The 14165-nt window shown below is 32.7% G+C and overlaps 2 protein-coding genes across 3 annotated transcripts; both read right to left on the reverse strand.

The window, feature by feature from the left end:
- Positions 1–4119: 4119 nt before the first annotated feature.
- LOC140877744 (auxin-induced protein 15A-like) lies at positions 4120–4427 on the reverse strand. The gene has a single exon (XM_073281318.1). It carries the CDS (start codon positions 4425–4427, stop codon positions 4152–4154), a length of 276 nt encoding a protein of 91 aa, XP_073137419.1. The 3' UTR covers positions 4120–4151.
- A 1403-nt stretch (positions 4428–5830) lies between these two features.
- LOC140877743 (E3 ubiquitin-protein ligase MIEL1-like) lies at positions 5831–9605 on the reverse strand. Of its 2 annotated transcripts, none has more exons than XM_073281317.1 (12): positions 9330–9605; positions 9140–9227; positions 8996–9052; positions 8848–8880; positions 8654–8731; positions 8439–8482; positions 8295–8335; positions 7617–7699; positions 7438–7529; positions 7252–7321; positions 6543–6581; positions 5831–6455 (listed from the first exon to the last, which is right to left on the reverse strand). In XM_073281317.1, the coding sequence occupies exons 1-12, from the start codon at positions 9422–9424 to the stop codon at positions 6330–6332; spliced, it is 846 nt and encodes a 281-aa protein (XP_073137418.1). In that variant the 5' UTR covers positions 9425–9605; the 3' UTR covers positions 5831–6329. The 2 variants fall into 2 exon arrangements, with proteins under 2 accessions (XP_073137418.1, XP_073137417.1); XM_073281316.1 differs by having other exon boundaries at positions 7617–7723.
- Between the last annotated feature and the right edge of the window lie 4560 nt (positions 9606–14165).

Genomic DNA, 14165 nt, shown 5'->3' on the forward strand with positions numbered 1-14165 from the left:
AGCGGGCTTGTTATCGAGCTCGCTTACAGGCTCGTTTTCTGGCTCGTCAGACATATAACAGAGCTCGAGTTTGATTTTTTTCGATTATAATTTTTCGATCAAATTGACTATAACTTGATTTATAAGCATAACATGATCTAAAACTTCAACCTCCAACACATCCCAATTCAAAAAATCCACCAATTTAATTTATCAACGTTTTTGATCTTTATGAATTTACAACATCATTACTAACTGCTCAAGTCATGATATATTTTGAAATCTCCGAATTTATTATAGATCAAATTCTAGATGCAAATTTCAACCACAATCCTTCGATTGCTTTCAATTTGTACAAGTTCAATGTGCACTATCCTATGCTATATAGTCCACAATTGTATTCATCATTCCAAAAATTTTACCACACGATCAAATAATTAATAAACTCAAAATTCAAGCTTCGTTATTCTTTATATCTTTCAAATGAAATTTGAAACTCTCAACTAAAAATCCTAAACCCAAGTTTCAAGCACTTACCCTTGAAGAAAATCAACAATGTCAATGCTTATTTCACAAGTATATAAAACTTTATTGTGTGGCTTAATTATTATAATATATTTTTTTTTTAGATTTAAAAAAATATATATTTATTTTAAAATATTTTTAAAAAACAACCACACTATTATTTTTTATAATGAGATATAAGCATTACTTGTAATGCGATCTGCCAGAATATAAAATATTTTATTTAATAATATTATATAACTTTATTACAAATGTTGTGCATATATACATATATTGAGTTAACAAGTTTTAACTAAACAAATTTAATTTAGATAATTTCACACTTCTTTTAACTAAAATTTTTTAATATCATTCATATATCACATATAGTTCTAATTCTCGTAAGACATTTTAAATAAAATTGTTATTTCAGTTCTTTAAAAATGTATTAATTGAATTGTCATTCATTATTAATATTGAACATATAAATATTTAATTTATTGTGTTTTTAAAGGAATTTTAATACAATAATTTTAAAGTTAAAATAAAAAATACAAATTATGGTTACATCCTATATGTTATAAATTTATCATTATTTCAACAAAGTATTATGTTCTAATCATGTCATTTGCATTAATATTAATATTTTTTATTTTTTCACTCAAACTCAAACTAGCTAAAGCCATAAAAATTAAATGAATATATTCGTGAGCTTCCGAAACAAGCCAAGCTCAAGCTGGAGCTCGCGAGCCTCCTAAATGAGCCGAGCTCGAGCCCATACTAGCGAGCCTCCTAAACAAACCGAGCCCGATCGAGCTCGGGCTCCCGAGTCTATTAACAAACATGTTCGCGAGCTCACGAGCCGAACATCCTTAAGCTCAAGCTCGGCTCGTGAAAGTTGTCGAGCTCAAAATCAAGCTCGGGCTCGATAAGCTTACTGAACGAGTTTGAACGAGCTTTCTACCGAGCCGAACTTCGAATAGCTCGTGAACCGTTTCGTTCGTTTACATCCCTAATCATTTGTTATGCATAAATGCAGAAAAAATATAAACATAATCAAAGTTCCTAAACAAAAAATTTATTCCTTTCTAGAATTTTCAATATCAAATTTTAATAATTAAAAGAAAAGTATAATCCTAAAATTTGATTACCTAAATCACTAATTAATATGAGATCATACTAAATAAAATGTTGACAAAGATTAATTCCATTAATATATGTAAACACCAATATATAGTTAAAAAATAGTGAATTTTGTTGTAAAAAGTAAAAATTTATGGTAAAAAGGTAAAATCCCAAAAACTCAAAATATATCAAACTTCACACTTTATAAAATTCCTTCTCTCAACTGTGTTTTTCATTACAAATGTTGAGACCTATTTATAGATCCTCATTTGAGATTAGTCCAAAAATAAATACATGATCACTTACAACATCACACATTAATATTCAACATTCAACTCTAATAATTTTCAACATTCAACTCTAATAATATATTTTCAACAAATTCTTTTTTTGTTTGAAATTATTGGTCTTATATTCTAAAAAAAATAAAATTATTGCTCTTATATAATAAAATCCATATTGCTTTAGGCATGTATTGTTGTAATATTATATATACACATATAATTTTGGACCCCCTTAAATATGGACCCTAGTCGACCGACTCATAAGACTCACCTCATGTACAGGCCTGCCGTGAGTATGTATAGATTAAGTATACAAAAAATGGTGAATTGCTGTAGGTAATTCTTCTAAACGAGATCCTTGATATAGTGTTGCCATTGAAAATATATATGTATCGGATAATTTTCATGTAAATAATATATAGTCCTCATGTATGAAAAAATAAAAAATAAAAAAAAATAAAGCAAAAGTTCCCTTTGAATCTATAGCTACTGTACAAGTTTAGGGTCTTGTACAAAAAAAAAATGAAAATACATGTATTGGATATTTCTATGCTCCGCCCAAGCGAGAGGTGAGATCCACGAACAAATCATCGTTGCAAGGTATGGTAAGGCCACCCATTGGATGTTGAAATCCGTATTCTTTTTCACATTGATACAGCAATTCTTGAAATGAGGGGTGGTTCAAATATGACACGGGGATCACAAATCGTTGCTTATGTTCACTCTCCCCTACATAAACAGCGCAGTGTCCCTTTGGAACATCGACCAAATTTGATCTTCTTTCACTCGACAACGATCGTCTGAGCATTTTACATATGGCCATTTTTGTATTCAAATGCCGCTAATTAACTGAAGCAAAGTATGAGTATCTGAGAAGTATTTGCTGGTATGAAGCTTAGAAGTGTGGGATATATATGTAGAAGAATGCATATGCCATTTAATGTTCAAAATCTTGATAGTGGTCCAGGCATAGCTGGTGAAAATGAATTAATTAGAGGAACAAAAGCACATGAATTTGTCTTAATATATTCCAATCATAAAAAATTAGTAGGAAGCTGCAACTGTCATTTCAGAACCATCTTTCTACACCACCTTCAGCCACAAATTAAACTCTTACAGGGCCCTACTGAAATAATTCATGTTACATATATTAAGCCAAACCTCTCAAAGATTTATTGGGGTTCTTTGGATCTGCATGTTAATTTGTTGTGTCACCCCACCATAATTTAATCTTCTTGTCTGCTAATCTTTTGGATCAGGTCATGTGGATGTGTTTACAAAACAGCAACTTACTCCAAATTGTGAACTCTAGTGAAAGCCCACGTATTAAATGCTAAAATATATATTCAAACAAGCTTTAGACATTTGATGCTGACCATGTGATATTGTTCATGCATGCCAAACTTAACGAAGTAGTCATATCCGGCATCCTTCGCTGTGAAGAGGCGGCTGCCATACATATTTGTGGATGTATGTCTTTCAAAATAACAAGAGAAAACAGAAAACCATTATTTAATTCTTGCGGATTTAGTCTCAAATTTGGACTTCTACTGTTTGTAAGGCCTTTTGCTTCTTCAAACACTTGAAGCACATACTTTGTCTGTATATTTACTTCCAGAATCAACCTCTAGATTCGAACAGAAGCAAACCTTTCTCAGTGCCTAACCACAATCATGGTTAGTAAAGATTAATTTTTGTTAGACGACAGCAGGCCATGAACTGAGAACAACCCTCGTGTAATAGATAAATTTGTAGAAATCACAACAACAACTATACAAGATTACAAGCTACTTAATCTTGCATTAGAAATCATTGATAATTTCCATATTTGATATTTTTTCCATGATGAGATTGAAGGGGTAATAGCAATTTTCTATGTTGTAATTATGCTTGAAGCCAAATAATGTTGGAGTTAATAATACATGCTTTCAGACACAAGTATCCATGAATCACGCAGTCTCCTTTTACATCTATATTAATTTGAAATCTTGCTGAATCTTTTGTCGATGAGCGAGACCATTGACTTATATGTTTAGTTGAAAATTCTAAACAAGATAAGGCTTTTGGAGTGAAAAAATTGCAGAATGTAATGAAAAAATTTCTTCCATTTATAATTTCAAAGTGTAATAACCTTTGTCTTCTCCCAGTAACAATACACTGATTATGAGAAGAGAGAGAGAAAGAGAGAGAGAAAATTTCCAAAGTAGCTAACTAGTAAACAAATTTCTACTCCTTTAAAAGACTAAAATCTATACATGATTATACTCTTCCCAAACAAGAGATGAGTTCCATAAACACATGTTCACTGCAGGGAATGGTGAGTCCACCCATTGGATGACAGAAGCCAAATTCTTCTTCGGCTCGATTTAACAAATCTTGAAATGAAGGGTCGTTCAAGTATGATATTGGAATCACAAATCGCTGCTTATTTTCGGTCTCCCCAACATAAACAGCCAAATGTCCTTTGGGTACTCCTGCAGAGTTGGATCTTCTTTCAGCCGATAAAACGCGTCCAAGGATTTTTCGAATGGCCATTGTTATAATGAAACTAGTAGAGCAAGTTGCTTGAAGCTGAGAATGATTATTAGTTTTATGATGAGTCCTTGATGTGTTTGATCTCAGTTGTATATATAGCTATATATATTCCAAGAAAGTAGTTCGAATCGATTGGTGGAGAGTGGACTAGATTAGTTGTGGCTGGAGAAACTTGTGAAAACACAAGCACATGAAGACTAACATGATTTTGTCCTCCACTGATCACCACAAGTCATGTTGGAGCCATTGTTCCCTACCAATTTCAGCAACAAACACTCTAAATCAGCTCGATTTCGTTCGGGTGCCTTAAATCTGTCTAATTCCAGTCACCTAGCATTTAACCAAAAAATCTGGATTTGTTGATAATCCCTCAGGCAGGGCCATGTGAGACGACAAAGTGTGAGATTCTTGATTTGATGACTGAACTGTCAACCATCTAATATAATATAAAAGTCTTTGTTTTCATATCACACTTTGAAATGGATAACGTTTGCTAAGCCGTATAATGTACTTCAAAGTATGGACATAAATGATATTAAAAATAAACTTCTAATCTTACAAAAAAATGCAAAATATTCATTCGGGAGACCGATTCTACTCCATCTTTGTCTGTCTGGTATACCTGCTCTTGGTTGTGGAGGTGTTTCCTTCCATAGGTTGTATAAGCATATCGGTTGGAGTTCCCACATGATATTCTCCATCAGTCTACAAAATGTAAACATGTTCCAGTTTTTAATTTAATTGAAAACACAACATTGTTATGGAAGTTGCTCGCGAGATTTGCGAAGCATCTTGCAGCTAGCGGGGACAACCTCGAAAACGGCTCCCAGTTTCAAGACAAAGCCAGCCCCAGATCCCTTTAAATGAAATGTAACGACCGCCTATTAAGAGTTTTTCTCAAAAATCATGTTTCGACAATTCAATGAACTGGATAAAAAAATACGGAAGAAGATAGAGCATTACCTCCAACCATTGAATGATTTGTAATAAGTATTATGCTTTCTCTGGGTTTGAATAGTTCCAAGCACTCTGACTTTTTGCAGATTGTGTATTTGTATTTTTATAGGTTGTGTATTTAGGGACTTGAAACCTTGCTATTATTCTCAAATTACTTGAGAGATGGGCAATTATAATTTATAACTTATTTCCTAAACTAAAGTCTCCATTTCCCATTTCTTTTACCTTTTTTAATTGAACCATAATCTTATCTCCTTTTGCCAAAGACATGATAAATTTGCTGGTCCTATCGCGTGTCCTGTACATTAATGTAATTGCATCCATTACTTTAATCAAGGTTAATGATGAGATACTTACGAAAAAAGATGGTGGCATGAGTTACTGTAGTTCACTTATTCACTGAAAGACTTGCAATCTTTTACCCTATTATTATAAGCAGGAAGTCCTAATAATCAAATTGTTTCTCAATTTATTTTAATTGTATTCCTGAAATTCTGAAAAAAAATACTTACATTTGAACCAATCTAGAGAATGACTGAGAACACAATCATACAAATGGCAAAGAGAGAGTGGGAATGAGGGTCCCCTGGCTAAAATTCGAGGCCTCCCCACCCTAATCCCAAGAATCCCCGAAATTTTTTTCGTTTTTGCCATCAAATGTAGCATGCTATTCTGCAAATCATATCTAAATAGTAGGTTTACAAATTTTACATGCTATACATCGACAGATAGGAGTCGCATACTGCAATTGTATGGCTTGGATCCTTCATGTTTCCTGATCAATTTAACTCCTACCAGACAGATGCATGTTGCACCGCAAACCTTACCGATCCAAACTACAAAAAAATGACAATGGATCAAGAGAATCACTTGGAAATTAATTCGAGAGAGAGTTGGTAATTTATTTCAAGCCATTCGAAAAACGTGACAATTTCTGTTGAGCTATCATTGATCATTCTCCCCACTTGTTATTACACGAGTGTTGTATGAACGACAGTGGGAGCACTTGTGTCCAAATATGTGAAAGTTTGTCTTGCTGGTGTTGTTACAATCATTGCATAGTACTGAAACCTGCAGAGTGAAATTAATTTCATTAGCCTGAGAAATAACTAATCGCTATTTACAACCACGAAGCATCAACGATTTGTTTGTACTTACTTCATAGCGGTATTCTGCAGGCATTGCAGTAGCCTCAATCTATAAAAAGAAAAAAGAAAAGACAAGAGGTGATTCTGGCATTGGAAGAAAATATTGCCATCATTTGCACATTCATAATCAAAGTCTTGATGACCTGAAGTGGCAAGCATAAGTATCTTTCAAATGCTTAGTGAGTTAAAGCAATCTCACTTGATGAGGTTATTGTTCATATCGGTAGAATTACTAAGAACGCTTCATTTATCTTGTGTTGGTTTAATCACGATGGAAGAAAGATTGAATAGTAGGATGGCAAAGTGGTGATAGTAAATATCATACAAAAATGATTTTCCAGTTACGAAATACTTTTGACACATCTTGAGGATAAAATGTCGGAAAGGACAACGAGAAAAATTATACTTGTGAAAATCATTGATCCATATTAGGAAGCCCATTGGCTCACTAAAACAAGCCAAAAGAGGTAAAGCTGAATTGCTGAGAATACTGACACTATTCTGAACAGAACTTACCAAAACGAAACTTACAAATTCTATACTATAACATGTTGCACAACAAAAATCTTCATGGAGTTCAAAAATTTCTACTTCCATGACCTCCAACTCATTTCTTACATTGGTGTCATGTGAAGACATGATGAAGCCTTCAAAAAACATTGAAACCAATTTAAAAAGAAATGGAAACAAAAACAAATAAAAATGGAATGAGAGCATACCTCCTGATCCAACATTTCCCAAGTTTCGGACATATTAAACACTGATTTCGAGCATATTGGACAGCGGTACCTGTAAAGTAAAGCAAACTCACAACATGCAATTTCAGAGAAACAAGAAAAGAAAATGGCAAAAAAAGAGAACCATTATCGCAAAAAAGACATGAAAAATAAAAAAGGCATACTTACTGGTTTTGGCTGACCATTTCCTCATAACATTCCTTATGCATTGTGTGCCCACATTTTAGAATAAATGTCACGCTGGTAGAATCAAAAAGAAACTGCAAGAATGCAGAAAAGTGTTTGGTCTAAACCCAAGGACATTAGACAACACATATTCCAAGTATATAATGTAAAAAATACAATACCTCATAGCAGATGGGACAATGGCTCTTCATAGAGTCTTGGACACACCGGTGATTGTTGTGTAGACCCACTGAATAGCACGAACCTGCACTTGAAAATAATGTAATAACTGGAACCAAACAAGAATTCAGGATCTAAGACAATTTAAAATGAACAGCCATTGAATGTGTCGATATTATCACAGCAGAGAGATCAGAGTTTCCAACCTTAGGTGAGAAATTATCCATATTTCTATTGGTGAGCACATGGATGTGATTTATTTATTTATTTTTTGAGATAATTGGGGTGGATTTGAGATGTTGACTAAGAACTTATAAAATGTTGGGGCCATTATCTCTTCTCCTCACTCAGGATCATGACTAAACACAAAAAATCATTTAAATAAAAAATGCCAGGTAAAATACATCACCACATTCATAAATACAAAAATGCATCGAATGAAGTGTAGGATGAGTCGAAATAGAAAAACACGCAATAAAAAATAACATACTGAAAAAAATTGTTAATAAGAAGAAACAGAACCCAACTTATGTCGTACTGATCGTTGCAAATTTTACTTTCAAGGATTTTACATTGAAGCTTTGCAATTCAATTCTATTAACAGACAACTAAGAACACATAACTTGAACAAAAGATTAATATTTCGCAAATTCGCAATAGTCCAAAATTAATCATCTTACCACAATTTGGGCAGTGAAAGAAATTTTCCCGTCCACCAACTCTGGGAGAGATGATTGGAGCAAAACAAGTGTTAAAAGATATATAATACGACAGTATCACTAAGTTCGGTAACAATTAACTATTGTGTTTATGTAGCTCTTTACCTACAAATCCCACAGTCATCACAATGAAACTGTTTTTTAGTTATCTGTAACACATACAAGCTACCAGCATTATTATAGGAACATAGATTGAAAACAACTATATCACCGCTCTTAATTTAAATGCAGTCTTCACTTTTTCCGCTCAAGAAATATTTGTAACTGAGTGGGTGAGATCTGTTCAATAAATAATAACTAATAATGTAAAAATCCAATACATCATCATCGTAGAATTTACAAATATCGCAGAAGTATTCGCCAAATTTGATCCCACAATTTGAGCAGATGTTGCAAGCCTGCCAACAGAAAACAAAACAACACATCAAAGAAACCAAAAAAAAAAAAGCTTGAAGCGACTCAAAACAAACAAAATTACAAAAATAAAAGTAAGAGAAACAAACATCGATTATACCTGTTGTTCTGTACCACACACCGCACAAATAACCTAGAAGAATACGAAGAATCACAAGATAACAATTTGTTTGTAAATAACCTGACTCCAAAAGCAAATAATAAAATTAATATCATCAACCAAAGGATAAGAGGCTAGTGAATCGCACTTTCTTAACATCACTGCGAACAAGCTCGTGTCTATCTTTTGGATTGCTGAAAGCACTCTGAAAATACAAGAACATAAAAAAAAATAAAAGAAATGAGCCCTCCCGAAACAAACATAGCTGACGTAAACACGACACAAAACTGACAGTGGCTTCGTTGTGACAGTGGCGGCAAGTGAAAATCTTATCGCAGCAAGGGGTTCTTAATTTGCATCTTCTTCGGTAATGCTCGCACCTAATCAACCACATTTGACGGTAAAAAGGATTATTTCCTCAAATTTATACAGAATAAGAAAATCAAGCATATAATAACATTAATCATAGAGTAGGAAGCAACCCATGAAGCAATTTTCCGAAGTCTTGACGTGAAACATTATCATCATCCCCATTTTGAGGTTTCTCACTGGCAGCATGGGATGTGTTTGCTTCCATAACTTAGTATGCGAAAAATAGTGATATAAAACTTTGCCCAAATGAAATCTTAAATTCAAATATTTGATTCGATGTTGAAGCTTTTAGGGTTCCGCCGCGAAAGCTGATTTTGTTCCTAGGCAGGATTCGATTCAGTTCTTTCCCACACGAACGAATTCGCGGAGATAAATCGCGCTTTGAACAGAATAGCTTTTGTGATAAGCGCTAGTTTTGGAAGGATGCGATTTTATATTAACAATAATTTATTATCATTTTTATGAAATAAAATTGTAATCGTGCATATATATATATATATATATATATATATATATATATATATATAGAGTTTTGCTATGCTGTCCACCTCCCGTGCCCACCTATGAGGTGGCACTCATCTATTGGATGAACCATTTGTATATGATTCATCTCATCCATTGGATGATTGTCACCTCATAAGTGGACATGGAGGTGGACACGGGAGGTGGGCAACATAGCAAAACTATATATATATATATATATATATATATATATATATTTTATACTCGGGTGTTCACGGTTCTGATAACTCCCGATTCGAATCCGAATCGAAAATTCGGTTTTCGGATTTTCGGATTTTCGATTTTCGGTTCCGTTTTTTCATGCGGTTAACCGAACCGAACCGAACCGAACCGAACCGAAAAACCGTTTTTTTTTTTTTTTTTTTTTTGTATTTGAATTTCATTACTAATCAATTTATAAGTACATCAATGTGAGCTCAAAAAATTAATTTTGTGGAAAAACTGAAAAAACAAAAGTCATAATTGATAATTCGTTCTTTTTTTTAAAAAAAAAAAACATAATTGATTTAATTATTTATCTAATTACCACAATTCAAGTCATGTATATTTGTGAATTCAATTTGAAAAATATATTAATTTAATCATTTAATGATTTTAAAAAATATTGATTTTTTTCTTAAAAAACGAATATTGTTTTTTCAAATAGAAATAATTAAAAATTAATGAAGTTATTTTATTATATTATATATACACGTATTTGCTTTATATATTACATTATTTTTATAAATTAATTTAAATGTTAATCACATATATGTATGTGACTCAAATTATAATCGATTGTTCACTTTTCGAGAAATTAATTCATCAAGTCATCAACAGAATTTTCAAAAAAAAAAAAACAGTTAACTGAAAAACCAAAATTATTTTGGTTTAAAACCGAACCGAACCGCTCCATTCGATTCGATTTTCGGTTTGGGGTGTCGGAGAATCAAAAAACCGGTTTAACTGAAAAAGCGGTTCGGTTCGGACGGTTTTAACCGAATGAACACCCCTAAATAACAACATGATATAAAATGAAAGACAGCTTTCTTTAGAGACGATATAAATATTATTATTGGAATCGTTAATTTGAGTTTAATTCGTCGGGTTGACCAAACCTGATATTGAAAAAAATACAGATTGAGTAACAATTTTATAAACCTGTTGAAGGCGGATCAAGATGGTAGCCTATTCGAATATTGGGTTCGGACCAGTTGATCTGCTTATATTTATTAAAAAACTAAAATTTTATTAATTATTATTATAAAAATCGATTGTCTCCATCCATCCTAAATTTTTATTAATTATTAAATAATATTTTTTTAATAATGAAAAAAAAATTCATAAAGAAAATATTACTCATAAAACTTACTCTTTTGAATAATAGTTTAGATTTTTGTTGGGTAAATTTTATAGTTTAATTTGTTATGATAATCATATTAAGTTATATTAAGGATAAATTATAAATTCATACCCAAACCTATTTTTATCTTACATTTAAATACCTAACCCATTAAAACTTATTTTCTACTCCCTGGAGAGAGAGAAAATTTTGTTTAAAAATACCAATTCTACCCTTATCTATTAAAAATCCTAATAAATCACTAAAAAAAAAGTGAGATAATGGATACTAAAAACAAAACAAATCCAAATAGTATTTATATAAAAATTCAAATTAAAATCAAAGAACATAAACTATATCATATACATGCTTATGTTGATACAGGAGCAAGTATATGTCTAGCAAGTAAACACATACTCCCAACTCATTATTGAAAGAAATACGAAAAAGGATTAAAAGTTCGAATAGGAGATGGATCAATAATCATGCTTAATACAATAGCAGAAAAATTAAAAATAGAAATAGAAGAAACAAAATTTTTAATACACATTATATATCAAATAGAATCAGGAATGGACATTATAATAGGAAATAACTTTTTAAGAGAATATCTTCCCTTTACACAATTTGAAAATTACATAAATTTATGAAAGAGTGGGTGCCCGGTTAGCCAACTTGTGGCTAAGGGCTTTTATGATTCTATGTATAAACAATCTTTGTTTAATATAATTTACATTCATTAATGGCATTTTCTTTGTCTTTCTTCATATTGTTATATTGTGATATACTATTGTTGTTTTGATAAAGACCTTAAATATACTATAGTGTAAGTAAGATGAGATAGTGAATAAAGAGAGATCACTATTATGAAACACATCTTATAGTCACTGTATTCTAAACAGTTCCTAGTCAATTGAGTCGTCCGCTAATAAGGATAAGGATCGCTCGAGATTTAGACTAGCATTTGTGATGTCAAGTACCACGTTTCATTGGTAATGGACATGGAGATGTTCAAATCATGCAAATGGATATTCATATGATGAATGATCGAACTATCCTATTCGGACTTTCCAAGTGGTTATCACTTATCGAGTGGATAAAGTCCGTGGTTTTGGTTGTACACCATTAGTCCTTACTACTTGAAACATCATTGAGACTCTATATGCTAGTACTGTACTTTGACTCGTTTACCGACTCTATTGGGGTCATCAGGTGTCGGGATTGGGTACAGTTATGACACATATAGGAGTCGATGCTTTGTTGTCAAGGATTCACCACATACTTGCGAGTGTGGATATCCTATGCGATATGAGGAGATATTAGTGTGACGAATCTCTGGCCAGTGTACATGATGTGTTTTAGGTTACTCGGTTTTCCTAGTAACACATGCGATGTCACTATTTGATCTCCAAGATGTAATGCATAGTTATCGAATCTCGAACGACTCTCGATGCACCAATGGTTGTTGATTCGATCGAGATATATGGATGAATGGACCGTACTGTACGCTAACCAAAATCTACTGGTTCTTGCAGGCACTATCAGTGAGACCTAGGAAATCATGGGGCGATGTTGCTAGACGCTCTTACCATGATTCGTTGGGCAAGTCGGAAATTATTGTTCCGAGTCACAAGGAGTTGTGAGCCCACGGCTAGCTGTATCCCTGAACCATTGAGGGTTACACAAGTAATGGATTACTAAACCCCGTTGAGATAGTTAAATTTAAAGAGTTAAATTTAATGAAAGAGAAGTTGGACTTCTTAACTAAAAGGGAGTGGAATTTCCTAAAATGACATAGGGATGAGCATTTTTGGAAATCACTGAATTCGGATTCAGAAAAATTATCTTGACTTTAAAAGGTGCAGAAATGGTTTTTGTACACATTGATGAAATCGGTTTATCAATCGGAGTCATGATGAATTTTATATTAATTTCTATAATAACGGGCTTGGCTTGTTGGGCTTAAGTTATGGATTATGGGCCCTAAAGAGTTAGAGTCCTAACATAATTATAACTTAATCTAGTCTAGAAATTATATATATATACATATGTAGGGTTCGAAATTCTCACTAATTCCTCCTTGCAATTTTCGAACACTACATAAAATATTTCTAAGGGATTTTTCGAAAATTCCCTTCTCCCTTTTGAGAAAATTCGGTCTGTGATTTTTTCGAAAAATCACTTTCTGAATTAGCAGATCAAATCTGTTTATTCTCATCGATAAACATCTGATTGATTTCTAGTGCAATCAATCAGAGGGTTTCTGTTTTCTATTCGTGGACCTTATTTCGGATATTGATCGTGAAGCCATCGGTTCCCGGGATATACAAGAAGAGCAGATTAAATTCTGTTGGTGTCCATAATCAAGCCGTTGCTTGAAGAGGTAAAAATTTAATTGTGATTTTATTTTTACTTGCATAATTTAATCGTAAAGTTTTGATACCCATGATATGGAATCGTTCCATATAGAAAAATAAAAATTTTAAACTTCCACTGCACCGGATATCAATTCTTAATTGATCTGAACACGTTTTTCCAACAGTGGTATCAGAGCCAGGTTGCTCTCAGATCAAACGATTAAATTAATCGATTGTCGCTGCCCGGGGCAGCGACCCCAGCGGGCAGCGACGGGCTGCCCTGCCCAGGCCCCCATTTTGGGGCGCGGGCTGCCCGGGATTGTCCCGGGTAGCCCGGGAAAAATTAAAATTGATTTTTTAATTAAAATTTTAATATTTTGGAATTTTAGTTTTTGGTCCGATCGAAAATTGTTTTTGATTGGTCCACGAGGCATCGGATCAAATTGTTTGAGTCCGAAATTTTTAAAATTGATTTTTGGATAAATTTGAATTTTTGGAAAATTTATAAATTTTATCCGTTAAATTAGATTTTATAAAATCAATTATTTTGGTACAATTGATGATAAGATATGATCTTATGAAAGGATAAGATAAAATTTTATTTTATCTTTTTAAATATGATGTCATTGCATGTTATCCAATTATTTAATTATTAAATTAATTATTGGATATAAGGATGATCGATTGCCATGACCAAGTTTGTAGGTGTATGTTAGGTTATTTACATTTGGTTTTATTGTTGTTGG

This window comes from Henckelia pumila, chromosome 2 (assembly GCF_033568475.1).
Source record: "Henckelia pumila isolate YLH828 chromosome 2, ASM3356847v2, whole genome shotgun sequence".
NCBI classification, from domain to species: domain Eukaryota; kingdom Viridiplantae; phylum Streptophyta; class Magnoliopsida; order Lamiales; family Gesneriaceae; genus Henckelia; species Henckelia pumila.

Excerpts from the sequence above, each read along its gene's own strand:
- LOC140877743 (XM_073281316.1), bottom strand. The coding sequence starts at position 9,424 with ATGGAAGCAAACACATCCCATGCTGCCAGTGAGAAACCTCAAAATGGG. Across the intron at positions 9,053-9,139 it reads ACTGTCACAACGAAGCCACT|AGTGCTTTCAGCAATCCAAA; the intron begins GTCAGTTTTGTG and ends TTGTATTTTCAG. Across the intron at positions 8,732-8,847 it reads TGTGTGGTACAGAACAACAG|GCTTGCAACATCTGCTCAAA; the intron begins GTATAATCGATG and ends TTCTGTTGGCAG.
- LOC140877744 (XM_073281318.1), bottom strand. The coding sequence starts at position 4,427 with ATGGCCATTCGAAAAATCCTTGGACGCGTTTTATCGGCTGAAAGAAGA.